General features: G+C 51.0%; 6 protein-coding genes across 6 annotated transcripts; 3 read left to right on the top strand and 3 right to left on the bottom strand.

The window, feature by feature from the left end:
• Positions 1–59: 59 nt before the first annotated feature.
• On the top strand, positions 60–863 carry AtWU_08121 (uncharacterized protein; the record flags this gene model as incomplete). The annotated part of the gene is made up of 1 exon (XM_035503229.1): positions 60–863. The coding sequence occupies one exon, from the start codon at positions 60–62 to the stop codon at positions 861–863; it is 804 nt and encodes a 267-aa protein (XP_035359122.1).
• A 312-nt stretch (positions 864–1,175) lies between these two features.
• Positions 1,176–3,116, bottom strand: AtWU_08122 (glycoside hydrolase family 32 protein; the record flags this gene model as incomplete). The annotated part of the gene is made up of 2 exons (XM_035503230.1): positions 1,176–1,296; positions 1,351–3,116. 2 exons carry the CDS (start codon positions 3,114–3,116, stop codon positions 1,176–1,178), a joined length of 1,887 nt encoding a protein of 628 aa, XP_035359123.1.
• Positions 3,117–6,449: 3,333 nt separating this feature from the next.
• AtWU_08123 (uncharacterized protein) lies at positions 6,450–7,184 on the top strand (the record flags this gene model as incomplete). Its single annotated transcript, XM_035503231.1, has 1 exon — positions 6,450–7,184. One exon carries the CDS (start codon positions 6,450–6,452, stop codon positions 7,182–7,184), a length of 735 nt encoding a protein of 244 aa, XP_035359124.1.
• Positions 7,185–7,791: 607 nt separating this feature from the next.
• On the bottom strand, positions 7,792–8,062 carry AtWU_08124 (melibiase family protein; the record flags this gene model as incomplete). The annotated part of the gene is made up of 2 exons (XM_035503232.1): positions 7,792–7,851; positions 7,919–8,062. 2 exons carry the CDS (start codon positions 8,060–8,062, stop codon positions 7,792–7,794), a joined length of 204 nt encoding a protein of 67 aa, XP_035359125.1.
• A 3,490-nt stretch (positions 8,063–11,552) lies between these two features.
• AtWU_08125 (DUF3176 domain-containing protein) lies at positions 11,553–13,326 on the top strand (the record flags this gene model as incomplete). The annotated part of the gene is made up of 2 exons (XM_035503233.1): positions 11,553–11,992; positions 12,051–13,326. 2 exons carry the CDS (start codon positions 11,553–11,555, stop codon positions 13,324–13,326), a joined length of 1,716 nt encoding a protein of 571 aa, XP_035359126.1.
• A 419-nt stretch (positions 13,327–13,745) lies between these two features.
• AtWU_08126 (similar to An06g00160) lies at positions 13,746–14,351 on the bottom strand (the record flags this gene model as incomplete). The annotated part of the gene is made up of 3 exons (XM_035503234.1): positions 13,746–14,071; positions 14,130–14,180; positions 14,237–14,351. The coding sequence occupies 3 exons, from the start codon at positions 14,349–14,351 to the stop codon at positions 13,746–13,748; spliced, it is 492 nt and encodes a 163-aa protein (XP_035359127.1).
• Positions 14,352–14,644: the final 293 nt, after the last annotated feature.

The following is a 14,644-nucleotide window of genomic DNA, read 5'->3' on the forward strand; positions in this document are numbered from 1 at the left end:
CTTCATTGACGCAAGACACTACAACACATCATCACTACGATTCTGTACCTGCACGAGAAATGTCCGACCACGATGTCCCCGCGTTCGATGTCTACTTCGTCTTCCAGAAACAGGAGCTGAAGCTCGTCTTCAATTCAGCAACCCATGCAAATGCATACCAGGCCTCAAACCGCGAGGGTCGCATCTTCACTGCAGAGCCCACCGCTGTCTACCTCCCTCACTCCCCCGCCATGACCTATCTCCGCGACAGCAGCAATGGTCTGGTAATTGGCTTCGCGACCTCCGAAGACGCAGAGACATGGTGCCGCACCTCCATTCTCGGCCATATATACTCGTCAGAACCATCACCCGAAGTTCGCATCAGACGCAACTGGACGGACGAAGAGCTGGATGAGGTGCTTCGCATCCAGTCCAACACGAACGTCTTCCGAAAAAGCGTCCCTTTCACTCTGCGCCCTGCCATGCCACCAAGTATTACTCCTCCCGCAAGCACTTCCTCTTCCTCTACCACTACCTCGAGAGCCCCGAGCGGTCAGTTCGCACCGCCTCCGTGGGCACAGGTCTCGCTGAACCTGGATTCCGAATCTCCTCCCGCTACCACGTTGGCCCCGTTGAGTCAATATCAATTGCCAAGCACATACTCGCCAGTATCGGATCAGCCGCCGAGGGGGAGTATCATAGCGTACCCCGGTCCACAGGCACCACGCGCGCACTCGTACGCCGCACCTTCAGAGACAGGGAACGGGCCAGCGCAAAGGAAGCCTATCCCACAGGTCGACGAGCTTGGAGTCGCTCCTCTCCGACCTACACATATTTCACCGAGAACGTCCAGCACGAGTCTTCATCGTGTACCAGTTCAATAGACAGTCGGGAAAGGAAAATAACTGGGACGAATTACATAGCGATGGCGTTAATGGTTGAAGGTATTGCAGTTTTGCATTTTTTTTTTAATTGTTGGGTTATTATAATAAAACAGTCGTTAAGAAGAAAATAGTTGTTGATCAACGGTCTATCTGCCGTTCATCGTAGGTGCTGCAATAAAACGGGGGTTCTCTTTGCTGTAGCACCTCATTAATCATGTCTGCGTTATTGAACACAGCGCATCAAACATTATAGCCATCGGATCAGCATGATCAGACCCGGTGTAATTATTGGGTTCGATAGAGACCGTCCCCTTAATACTGACGATCCGGCCAAGCATCATACAAGCCCTCGGAAACAGTCACGTTGGAGAACGCGACACCACCCACACCATTATGGAAGAAGCTGATGTTAGTGGAATTGGCATACCAGGAGCTGCATTCATGTTAGCATCACCGCCCTTCAATCATCAATCAGGAAGATACTCACCGAACCCAAGTACTCAGCGCAAACCGACCATTGGCATAAACCTCCAACACGGAGTTATCTACCACGAGAGTCAAATCCAGCGTCTCAATGGCCTGCTCTCCACCATTCAGCACGTCAAACAGACGCAACTTGCCAGCTTCCGCACTGCTATCGATGCCATCAGTCGTGCGCGCCGCAGCACTAGTGTTACTGCGATCGACAATAATCGACTCATTCGAGAACTGGTAGTACACGGTAGTACTTTCATGCTCCGACGAGAGGATCTGGAATCCACTCTTAAGTCCCGATCCTCGAGCAGACGCAGGGAAGGACAGCTGCGCGGACAGAACGAAGAACTTCTCGGACGGCGAGCGCTTGAACGGAACAACACCGCTGCTGTTCAGGGTGCGGCCAGACTCACTGAACGAAGTTCCCGACAGCAACGCGGCCTTGGTTTCCCGGGCAATGGAAATACCCAGCGTCTGCAGCTCGACGGTGCCCGCACTGCTGTCGCTGCTCACGACCTGCCACGAGGCACCAGACTCCCGGGCCAGAGCATTGTCCACCACATTGGGGATATACAGCACGCGCAACTCACGCGGAAGCAGCAGCGTACCGGTCCAATTCTGCTGGTTCGTGGGGAATCCTTCGGCCTGTTCGAACAGGTCACCGGACAGCCAGACGTACGAGATGAAGCGGTCCGGGGCGCCGCTCTTCGTGGAAGGCAGAGAAGTCGAGGGGAGAACCTTTCCGGCAGCAGCGTAAGAGGAGAAGCCCCAGTCGAGGAAACCCGCCATGTTGGGGGTGAAAGAGACAGAGCCATTGCGAGAGACTGTACCGGACACCCAGAGCATGTCGTGGATGCTGGTGAGCTGGGGCACGACGGGCAGGTCAGAGCCCTCAGTGCCGATGGTGGTGAAGATCTGGCCGTGGGGGTTGTATCCGTACTCGTCGAGACTGAAGACATTGCCGGTCTCGAAGTTGAAGGCCCAGCGGCCGGCCCAGGTGCCGTTACCCCAGGTGGAGTTGGTGGGTTCGTGCCACCATTGGCCGAGGTACTCCCAGTACTGGAAGTCTGAGTCGTACTGACGGTAGAGGAACTGGGCGGGGCCCTTTTCGTGCAGACCACCGGAGATGACGGTGTACCAGGTGTTGTTCTTGCTGTGGAGGAGGGAGTCGAGAGTGGGGTTTTGGAAGACGTAGGGGTCCCGGAATGCGGTGACGTTGTAGGCGAAGGGAGGGCCAGGGATGACGGGGCCCTGGTCGAGCTTGGTGAAGTTGCTGCCGCCGTCGGAGGAGACGGCGAGAGATTGGGTCTCACTGCCGCGGGTGTAGGGGATGGACCAATGGATGGGGAGGAAGGAGACGGAGGTGTAGAGGAGGGTGGGGAGGCCGTTGATGCCGTTGGGGATGACGGAGCCGTCGAAGACAGCGACGGGGTCGTTGATGCCCCCGGGGACAATGACTTGGTTGCCTCGGTTGAGGTCCTGGTAGGTGGCTAGATCATCGGTGGTGGCACTGGAGATGCCGCTGCCATCGTGAAGGAAGCCGACGTGGAAGAGGCCCGTGGCGGGATCGGTGTAATGCAGGCAGGGGTCACCGATCTGGCCATTGGGGGGCAGGAGGTGGGCGCGGGGACGCCATGTTTCGAAGAGGGAGCCATTGGGCAAGGTGGAGAGGTTTGGAGGAGCGACATTGTAGTCGATGACAACGGAGGCCCGCGTCTGCATGGAAGGAGAGGCAGCCGCAGCACTGCCGAGCAGTACGGAAGCCGTTTGAAGCTTCATGTCGAGGTATCGCAATGGAGGGGACACTCACTTCCCCTCCCTTGGCAGAGGGGAAAAAAGTGACACTTTATATGGCATGTTTTGCTTGATGCAGGGGTGCCGGGGAATTTCCGACGACTAGAACTAGAATGGTTGGAATGCTGGATGAATAGTCCGTATCCTCGGGGAAATTGAGGATTGCGGAGGAAGTCCGCTTAGGGTTCGCGCGGGGAGATTCAGCGTGGATTCCCCGAGATTTCCCCCGGGTTCCCGCAATGAGGTTATGATACTGCCGATCTTCGAATGGGGACCCGCTGAGGTTCTGTTGACCTGATTGAACTTACTTGCTGGGTAGGTAAGTTTGCTCGTGGAGTGCTTTTGTTTAACCGTAAAGAGAAAGTGAGAGCCGGAGGTTTGTCGGTATGACGAGGTGGAGATCGAGTGGGAACGGCAGTGAAGAAGAGATGAAAAGTGGGCAGGATATAGGAAGAAAAGGTTTAACGACTCGTATAGGACACGAGGTGCTGCTTCAAGTATACTATTAGAGGTGTTTTGGGCGAACGGTGTGAAGAGACTTCATCGCGCAATGTGTGCCTTGGTCTGACTTGTTCGCACTGGTCCGTCACACTCGCAGCGATGATGAGGGTTCAGAGATCTCTTGTCATCGGAGGGAGATAAGTCCCAGGCACCAAGGTACTCCTTGTTTGAAGCTCATTATCAATCAGTCTGGGCCGGAAGAGGGTCGGGAAGCTGATTGCCGACACGGCATATGGTGGAGACTGCGAGGTTTGTGACATCGGGTCAGGAAGGTCACCGAATAAGGATCAATATGCTCTGTGAGACGCGACTATCGACCATTACATGAGTTAATCAATACTTATCGGTATCTCTTGTAGGGTTCCTGTTGCAATTGATGAAATCGGATACATGAAAGAAATCGACACATTCGGTACGAAAGACAGAATCGGTTGGTGATATTTGGGGCAGACACGAGAACGCACCCTGGGTCATGAACCCTTGTGCACATTGAACAAGTAAGGGCGTTCCAGGCGATGTAGGTCAAGTTGCAGTTGGTGGATCCATGACAAATGATATAGAGTAATGAAATATTGGGCGAGGACTGAATGTTGGGCAAGCACTGAATACATATGTGTCATTGCGATTTCTGCAACATTCTTCTGGTTTATCTTATACTACGCCGGCATATGCTGTCTCCTTACTTACCGCAAGGAATTAGAGCTGAGGTTTCACTTGTACATGGAAAGTAGAATAGGAATGGGCTGAGAAAAGAGCTACTCGGAGTTACATGACACAATCGTGGACATAATTTTCGGAAAATCCGTGCTTCATAAAAGAACCTGAATTTATCTGATATTTATGTCTGAAGGGCTTTGTCATTAGAGAAATAGAAATATATATGTATTTTTTTTTTCTATTTTATTTTTATTTATTTATTTATTTTTTATCATTTTGCCGAAATGACGCCGTACCGTAAATATTTGATCTATATACCACTCAAAATACCATGTCTAACAGCATGTCTCTTATAAAACTAGGTAACACCCCGTTGCCTGCTATTCGTGGTGTCCTCTATAATACTTCAAGTGTATAAAAAAGCATTTTCACGGTGTGGTGGCAGCAACTGACGGCGATCAGAACCATGCGCAGATTAGTCTTGAACGGGTCGAAGAAGCCGCCGGACACTACCAATTTTGTCAATAACAACGAATGATGTTGGATATATTATCCTGGTAATCGCTTTTAATAGTGGTTTTAGCCCAAGCTAAAAAAGACAGTTTTCCAATCGGAGAGGCCCATTTCCAGTGGGGTCCAGAGAAACCTTTCGAGACGCATCTTAGGGAGATCTAACAATGCGAGATGGATTGGCCAGGCGCAAGATAGCTAGAGGAAGACATGTAAGAAGGGCCAGCCGAAACCGCAGATTCTGACCAAGCTACAGCTGCAGAAGGCCTTTTTGAGGTCAGAGCATCAGCCCTACAGTAGTCTTCGCTAGATCTAGCTTTCTGTTTCATTCAGGTAGCCTAGCCCTACGGTATACTTCAGGTTCCAGACAGTTGGAGATAATAATGTATAGAAACATTCAATGTTGCGACTGAGAATTTAATTACTCAAAACGCTGCCTAGGACAGACTGTCGGTCAAAGGTCCTGTGCGAGTCTTCTACGATGATGCATCTACTATCGATGTTGACGTGTCCCTAGAGCTTCTCGTGGATGAAAGATAAAGGTTGCGTCATGACAACTTTGATGCATGGCATTCCCAAACGTGTCCAGGGTTCCCTGAAGTTCCTAACTATGATTGGTTACCATAACCTAACACTCTATGCAGCCTTCTATTGGCGAGTCCCAGTGTGATGCTACAAGGATTGGCTCGATCGATGTCTCTGACATGTCCCAACTTAATTGGTCGGATGGGCGCAGGGTTATTTAGGTCCAACAGGCAATCTGTGCTGACAAGGCTAGCAGGTGGAATGTTTTGTGGCAGGTACAGTCGGCTTTTCTCACATGATTCTATTTGTACGATAGAGGGCTATCCCTTGACCGGCTGGCAGATTGATAGACGCGTTTGGCGTATCTAGCTTGTTCGACGGCAGAAGGTCACTCCCTATGCAATTTGCTGCATGGTCGTGAGAGCACGTCTAACGGAAAGTATTGGCTTGGAGCGCGGTGATCGCTCTGGCGGTCTCCTGTCACAGATTTCATGTTGGGCTGGTGTCATGAAAGAACCAGAATCCACCTAGTGATCCTATGCGCACACTAGCAGCGCACTAGGTGCTAGTAATGGAAGGGATCCTGGTCAAAGTCGGAGATCTAGCGACCAGGCTCCAAGATATTGGAATCGTGTATCATCCATTTTGTACAGCAACTGAGAGAACGATCATATACTCCGTGGGATCGGGAGACATCAAATCGGGCTGGAGGGCCATCTCATCAAATTTTCTCCAAGTGAGCCTCACCCCAGTCTCATAGTGCATCGAAGTCACACTGATCTCGGCGTTGTTCGCAAGCATGGGTGCCTCGCGCTAAAATCAAGACGATGTAACTTTACTGCATGGTGGCGGGTCAGAGGGGAGAGCCCAAGGTCGTGATAGCTCTTAGTGGAGCAGACACAAGGCCTGGGGCAAGATAGATCAAAGTAACAACTAGCATCTGGAGTGCTCCCCCCAATCAGACACCTAGTCCAGGATAAAGACAGGAGCGGCCGTTAGTCACGTTGGAAGAGGCTAGACAGTATACTGTTTTAATAGCGGCGAACAGGCAACTGAAAAGTCAGATGGAGAAATTCTCGAAAGCTGACGGTGATAGCGGCTTAAATTTTCACGTCGCCAATGAACATGGCGACAAAGTCTCCAACCTCCCATTTAACCGCCGAGATGCTTGTGACGTTGGAGATGTTCAAGGATTCGCCGTGGGAGGAACCGGTCCCCGTTGGTCCCTTCTGGGATAGTATAGACTACTCGATCGCTCGCAATTTCCTCGGCAGCTTTACACAAGCCGAACTGGCACAGCTACCCATCGATGACGACAGCACCGCTGGCCAGCAATCTAAGCTCATACTCCTCCTACGACTCCTGCAGAAGAAATTAAATGAAGAAGAAGCCGCTATTTCTCCCCAATCCAGCCTCTATACCAGCAATTACCAGCAATGGTACCGATTATGGCAAGGGATCTATATCCTTCAAGACGAGTTGAACCTCCCCGAGGCGGAACAGACTGCTCGGATGCTGGTGGACAAGATACCATACAAATCGAATCCAGTACCATCGCATATGCTAGCAGAGCACCTGGTAAAAGTTGGCAAGTACGAAGAGGCAGAACGGACCGAGAGACCGATCCGCGCATGGATGGATGCCCGACCGCATTTGGGGCCGTCCTCCCCACAGGCGCTCAACGCCCGTCGGCTTATCGCTCAAGCCTTGTGGGGACAGGGACCGTCGAGGCGCTCGGAAGCCGAAGCTCTAATAGCCGAGATTCATTGGATCGTCGAGGAGATGGGGGAAGGGCAATTTGCGGTTTACCAGGCGGAAGAGAGAAGGCTGAACCAGGTGATGATGGCCACTCTCCAGTGACTCTGTTCATATCTTTAGATGATTATCCCTAGGTATAGGTACCGCGAAGGCCAAGTCTCGATGCCTCGCGTTGTGCTTTCTCCCACAATCGTTACTAGGATGTGCGAAATGGAGCCATCAAGCCGTGTGGCAGCTTCCTGGTGCATGGGCTTGTCGCGCGCCGCATACAAACGTGCGCGTAGGTAGATACTGAAGCGTGCGGGAAGAATTTAACGGTGTAAGAACAGGAGGACTGTCATACATGCAACTGAAATTTTGCGCATTCTTCTAAGTAATCTATTGTTGGCGATATATGTCGTGACGGAAGTATTATACAGGAGAAAGGGCAATTAAGGAGCGCGGGATTAGAGTCGGTCGAGCCGGCACAGGTATTATAAGGAATGTGGTCTGGCGAGGGTGGATGTATATGTCGATCGAGGAGTCGCAGGAAAAGGGTATATTCGGGAAGGAAGTGGATGGAAGGCAATTATTCGGCGCTGATGCACTTTTCGCAGCAACTGCAACAGTGGCAGCAGAAGCAGCAACTGAGCGAAACCAAGCAGTCAGCACATGGAAATACTCAAATAAAATAGGGGCAATTCTCGTATGGGACTGCGGGGGCGATCACTCACGCATCCTCCGGTCCGTCACCACCACGCAGGCGCAATTCCATTCCTTCGCCAAGGGACTGAAGTGGTGTTTGTTAGTTCTCAAGTCTGCGGTGTTGTAGCATAGAATTAAATCCAAGCACGTACAGGCTGATCGGTGACGATCTCATCCATGGTGGGGGCGGCCGGGCTCTGAGGTTGGTTCATGGTGAGAGTGACGGGATCCCAAGTCACCTCCTGAACCTCCTCCTGTCCGGAAGGACGGAACCAGCTCATCACAGCATCAAACATTATGTCTTTAAATATTCGAGCGGTATTTCAACCTGCAATTGAGTGATATGGAGCAAAATTGACCGTGAATTGTTGCCAAGGAGCGAGCGATAAACCCAAATAAACGAGTGTCGGGGTGGATGGGTGTAGGCAAAAATTACAAGGAGCGGCGGATTGAGGGAGAAAAGAAGAAAATGAAGAGGATGGAAGAGGAGAGAGGATGACAGAAAGGGCTAAGACGACACCATCGACGCCATTTAAGATTGATCCCGCGGACTATGCGGAGCTATGTACAAAAGGCTCGCATTTTTTTCCCCTGCTTCCGCAGGGGGGCGCTTTTCGCTGAACGAGGGGACAGACAGCCAGCCTAGGCAAAGAGAAGAGTTCCGATAAAGGTCTCCATCCAGGAAGCTTAACCCGATCGGTCTGCTCTTAGTGGCCGAACCATTTGTGAATGGCTTCGTCGCCTGCGACGAGTCCTTGCTGTCAGGGCTCCGCCCGGACATACGTAACTTAGCGGAGTCGAATTTTCACGGCTCTGACGGGTTGCCGTTGTCCGAGAGGGGAGGCCTACGTAGACCACCTCATCCCCGAGGACCAAAGTGGTTAATCGCGTGGACAGGGAGGCGCATGCTTGGTGGAGAGGGGAATGTACAATGGTAGAAGCACTAGGGAAGGCTAGGAGTTGGCACTATTCAGGTCCAGCAATTTGGTTCGTAGATAGGGAGGAGATAAGTTCGTCCAGAACGACGAAGAAAAATAGTGAGTAAGTCAATGGAGGAGACAAGAGCTAGGAGATCCTCCGCCTTAGGTGGTGCTGATTGGCAGAGATGGCCATGTCAGAAAAGCTGGGGAGGTCAATCCGGCCAGCGACCCGACAGGAATCATGATGGGAAGAGATTTGCAGCTGGAAGACTAGTTAGTGGTGAGTGGATACTAGGACCAGAGAGGAGAGCTGAGAAAGAAGAAAGTCAAGAGACTCAGGCAGGCAGGCAGCAGTCCGACCGGGAAATTTGCTCGATTGGGATGAGGTTTGGTATACACTTTCCTAAATAAAGACTAGCGCACGCCACTAGCGTGTATTAGGGTAGAATTTCGACCAATTATATTTTACTAGACTCGTCAACCGGTATTTTTATTTGTTTATCCGCCAGAGGAGACTACTATTCCTCTTTGGGCGGTGTCTCAATAGGCATCTGCATTTACTGAGAGACTGCCCTATCGACGAAGTACTTATCATTTCATTTCCATCCACTACTAACTATCATTTGTATGTGATCCAAAGGAGGAGCAAATTAGGAGGGGCTCGTACCCCTGGTTTTATACCCTTGATCCTCAGGGTTTCTTCAAAGGGTATCGTACTATTTAATTAATGATAATAAAAGATGCCATTCGCCATCGTACCTTTCAGTTCATCCCAATATTACCTAGTGGTGTCAGTACTTCCTTTTACATTTCTGCACGAAGAATGTCAGTGCGGCGTTAAGGAGTGGGCTCACCATCTGCAAACTGTGGAGCCCCCTGATGCTATGAGCCATCTGGTGTTCAAGAATAGTGTGATCGACACAATCAACTTGCGACGCCCGTCACCACCGCAGGTATACCAGCGTACATTAATACCACTGAATAGCACCTGAATAGTACAGAGTACATGTTGCTTGATGTTGTGTTACGCGTTGGGACTCGCAATCCTGGCGATCCTTCCAGTTTCTCTACGAGTGTTGTTAGGCGGAGTGCACCTAATAGATAGTTCCCCCAGCCTGAAATTTAACCCACGCTCAAAGAGCTGATGCAGCGCAGAAATTTGAACTAATATATCGATCAAGGATCGTGCCTCACTGCTGCAGATGTCGAGTGTGGCCCAACGTCCAATGGCAGAGAATTTTTTACGGCAAGCAAAGGGTAGCATCTCTGGCATGTGGTCCAGTGTCACCTTGTCTCGGGCGTACCAGAGTTGCTAGAATCTAGCTCAAGTTCTAGAATAGCAGTTAAGCCCGACGGCCATCCTTCTATATTGCTTCTGCCCCATTACAACGGCCGTTCAGCCACTCCGATGTCAGCCTCCCGCCCGACAAGCTTTTTGGTCGGATGCTAAGCTTTATTCTGGTGCCTAATCTTATCCGTGGACCTTGCTTCAGTCCGAACCATGCCACGCAACTCTAAGCAGTGAAATGATGACAGCTCAGAATCAATCATTGTTGTTCGATCACCGTAAATTTTCTCTGTTTCATCTTTCAGCTTACTCTGGATCTGGTCTTCACACCGCGGATTCTCCAGACACCTCGAGAGGATTGCTGACATCTACACAAGACTTTGCAGAACCATATCTCGAAATGGTGTTCGCAACACCACACCACTTCAAGCTAAAACTTACATTGACGGCAGTCGAGCGGAAATGCATACCGGTGAACATGCACGAATCATCATGCGAGCCCATGCAAGCATCTGCAGAAATTGACATATGGCTTCTCTCTACCAATATCTACGTCTAAAAGCGATAGTGCTGGACATAAAGAGTGTTTCCCAAGTCAGTCAAGCATACGGTTGCCAAAGACCCCAGATGATGGGTAGTTTAGCTGCGCACCCACGCTAGAGCAACTATACAGTGTCAGTAGTGTGTGGCTGTGGTGGCGGGAGTTTGACCAAGACATAGACTGTTTGATTCAACGCCCGTCTGCATAGTGTATGTGTTGACCCCTAATGGCAGGTCATTGCAGTATGACATGTGCCGTCCGACCAAAAATTGGTTTACTGCAGCGAGAATTTGGACTGTGGATCAGCCACAACCGTCTCCCGTCGAAGATCGACCTAGTGTTAATCTGCAGAGACAACTCGCGACTTTGTTCGATGTTCTCAGTTCAGAAGCTTTGCATTCTACGGCTTTCCAGCTGGCAATTGTTCATTGGCTTGCTTGCACTGTGTGCTATAAGCTAGGTGAACAAAAGAACTGGCACCGCTGATGGTATTACCTTTGACACCAATATGAAGGTCTGTGAAAAGAGATTTTGCGCACGAGTGAGACATTGCCACCCAATTCCACGTCGATCTTCTTCTCGCGCGACTGAAGACTGCGCCTTAGTATCAATCGAGTCAGTTAACCTTTCGGCTTTGAAGGGAGATGCGGGAAAGATAAGCGTTGGAGAGGCTGACCGTTTGTGGCGGTTTTACCAAACAAGGAAATGTCCCCCCTGCCGGGTGTTTATTGGCCAATCAGGGGTCTTTTGGGCGATCAGTTACCCGGATAGGGCTTGTTGACCCCTGGGACTAAGCCATATGTGGCTAAGAGATGTCTCACAGTCCTTCAAAATGACCTCACCGCTTTCCTTTTCAGCTTGTATTGGGGCTGCCAAGATCCCACGGGGATTGCCTCAATGGGGAGTCATCGTCGCCCAGATGGAGTATCACGCAGATCTTGATCAGATCTTCTCCCTGGCATGGAGAGAGAAATCTCCATCGCCTCCTACAAAGACCGGATGTGTCTTACAGTTCCCCCAACCGGCCAGCAGTCATCATGAAGGCCCTCAAGGATGAGTACGATTTGGGGTACCGCAATCTCGAGGACCCAAAGGAACCCTCGACCCGCCCGTTATCGACCTCCAGACCATTGCTCCTGCAGAATCAGACCTCGAAATTCTGGTTGTCAGGCTGGACCTGGGAGATTGTGAGCTGTGTCATTGCCGTGGCGGCTCTGGTCGCCATCATCATAGTCCTCTACAACTATGATAACCGGCCTATGCCGGACTGGCCATATGGCATCACTCTCAATGCCGTGATTTCCGTGCTGGTGACCCTAATGAAAGCGGCCATGATCTTCCCAATTACCGAGGGACTGTCGCAGTTGAAATGGTCCTGGTTCAACCAGCGAAACCAACTGAGCGACCTGTCACTACTGGACGCGGCCAGTCGCGGAGCTTTCAGCGCCACCTTTGTTCTGTTCCGCTTTCTACCTCGGTATGTGTCTCTCACCAGTATTAGTTATGCCCGACATATAGTTTTAACAGATAAATAGTCACTTGGTATCTATCGGATGCTTTATAATGGTGGTTGCTGCGGCCATTGCGCCGTTCGTGCAGCAAGTCATCAACATCACATCGCAGCCCGTCCACTCGCCCGATCATTCCGCCATTCAAGTTTGCAATACAAGCAGCTACGTCGACTATGGCGAAGGCGCCGGGCCGGGTATGAACAAGGTTCCTCTATCCACAACCGGGGCCATCTACACCGGTATTTTTCAGAGTGAAGGTCCTGACAGCAACACGGTTACCATGACATGTCCCACGGGGAATTGCACTTTCACCCCTTATCAATCGCTCGGGTTTTGCAGTCGCTGCACCAACATCACCGACAGCCTCACCCTGCATAAAACATCGGTTGTTAGTACCATGGCCAATTACAATTACACCCTACCCAATGGATTCAGCTTTGAGACCTCCTGGAGCATGATGTATCTGATGAACGCTACCAATGGCCTGAACCTCGTCAAACTCGACACCGAAAACCTACCAGTGATACTGAACTTCACCGCCATCAGCGCTGCCGGCTACGGTGTGCCACCACAAATCAGCGCCACCGAATGCGCCCTCTATTTCTGCGTCAAGACCTACGAAGCCTCGGTCCAAAAAGGCCGCTACAACGAAACCCTGGTATCTACAGCCTCATCCTCAAACTACTCCTCCACATCAGCGACCAGCGACATCTCTCTCACACCGGCAACATGCTATGTGAACGGCACCAAACACCCCGACCGCACAGACTGCACCTACAACGTTAGCTGGCTCAGCCGGCTAGCCATGTACAACTCTCTGACTCCCTTGCTAAAAGGCAAGGGCTCACTCTTCGTCAGCAACCGGCCCGACTGGTCATCTGACACTATGCGTGCCGTATACGGCGTAGAGGGCAATTACACGGACATCAACTCGATGTTCCAATCACTCGCGGGCGCATTGACAACCCATGCGCGCAACGCCGTCTGCAAGGCGTCCGTCAACGGCACGACCTGGACTGTCGAGTCATTCGTGCACGTCAAATGGCCGTGGATGATTCTCCCGATTGCACTGATGGTCTTGACCCTCGTCTTCCTCATCACGACGATAGTCCGGACGCGGAACCAGTTTATCTGGAAGTCGTCGCCGCTGGCGTTGTTGTTCTCGGATGTGGCTGTGGAGGCACCGCACGCATTCGAGCGCAGTCCGGATTTGACCCATATGGAGGCGGCATCACGCAAGATGAAGGTGTGGTTGGAGACGACGACAGGAGGGGCGAAGTTGAAGGCAGTCGTGGGGTGATGCTACTACCACTTTGATGATGAGATATCCTATACCCTGTATACTAGTCATAATGTGTATAATATGTAATATTGTCTATGAGCAGAAAAGCAATTATGATTATGAAGATGATACCTGGAGACAAGTTCATGAGACATAATGTTATGTGAAATAGTAATGAAGTAACATCCATATTCTGTACTCCTCATTGATCCGGTATGCTTGGCAAACTGGAGAATCTCCCCCCTTTTCGTGGTCCGTATCCCGATGCTCCATTATTGATCCTCAAAAATCTACACTACGTCTTCATATTAGCAAAGGAAAGAAAATCCAATGATGAGGAATTTATATTATACACTAACTATATTCATATGTTCCATCCCCGATATACCCACTCAACATTTGCAAATCAAAGTGTGTGTGCCATGGTATTAACCCATTTAGCACTCCTCGGTAGTGCACTCCTGAACCTTGAGGTAGGCAGCCTTGTACTCCGAGCTGTGAGCACCGTACCAGTAGACCTCCTTGGAAGGGACATCGCCGTAGCCATCAACAGCGAACCAGGCCCTACCGCCCTGAGTCAGGTAACCCTGCTCGTTGACGCCGAAGCCAGTGGTGTTGGCGTTGTCGGGAACAGCGCCGGAGTGAGGCTGGGTGAAGGAGATGGGCGAGACGCTGTTCTCGATGATGTACAGGTTTTGCCAGGCGGTGGGGACGGCGCCCTTGGCGAGGTAGGTCAGACCACCACCGTTGGCACCGCCGGAGACTGGTTATCTCATTTGTTAGTAAGATGAGGTTTGGTTAAGGAAAGGGGGTTGGCTTACGGATCAGCTTGGAGGTGCTCTTGGAGGTGTCGTTGCCGATGTAGACGTACTCTGTTATTTTGTTAGTATAATGGTAGATGGGTATCCAGATCGGAAGGGAAGCATACGGCCATCAGTGAGGACGGGGGTGTTGTCCTCGGCGATGAGGGAGAAGCGCGCGGGGAGAGAAGCGGCAGAGACGGCGCTGGCAAGGCCGGCAAGAGCAACGATGGAGAACTTCATTTTGGATGGAGAGTGGAATTGACTGTGGTATTTCACGGAAGATGATTGTTCTGACGGTTTGTGGTTTTGATTGATGGCAATATGGGAGGTCTTCAACAGCATTTATATACCTTTCGAGGAGGGGAGGTCAGGTCCACCTCGGGGACAAGTGAAGTCATCTGCAGACTCAAAGATGAGACTGGTGGGTTCCCGATGGAGATTGCTGTCGTTCTGGGTTATCGATCGTCGGCACTATGTGAGACATGTCTTGGAGTCCCGCGCGTTGTGCCGGATTCCCCGGGTTTACTCTTATG

This window comes from Aspergillus tubingensis, assembly GCF_013340325.1.
Source record: "Aspergillus tubingensis WU-2223L DNA, scaffold_9, whole genome shotgun sequence".
Taxonomy (NCBI): Eukaryota; Fungi; Ascomycota; class Eurotiomycetes; order Eurotiales; family Aspergillaceae; genus Aspergillus; species Aspergillus tubingensis.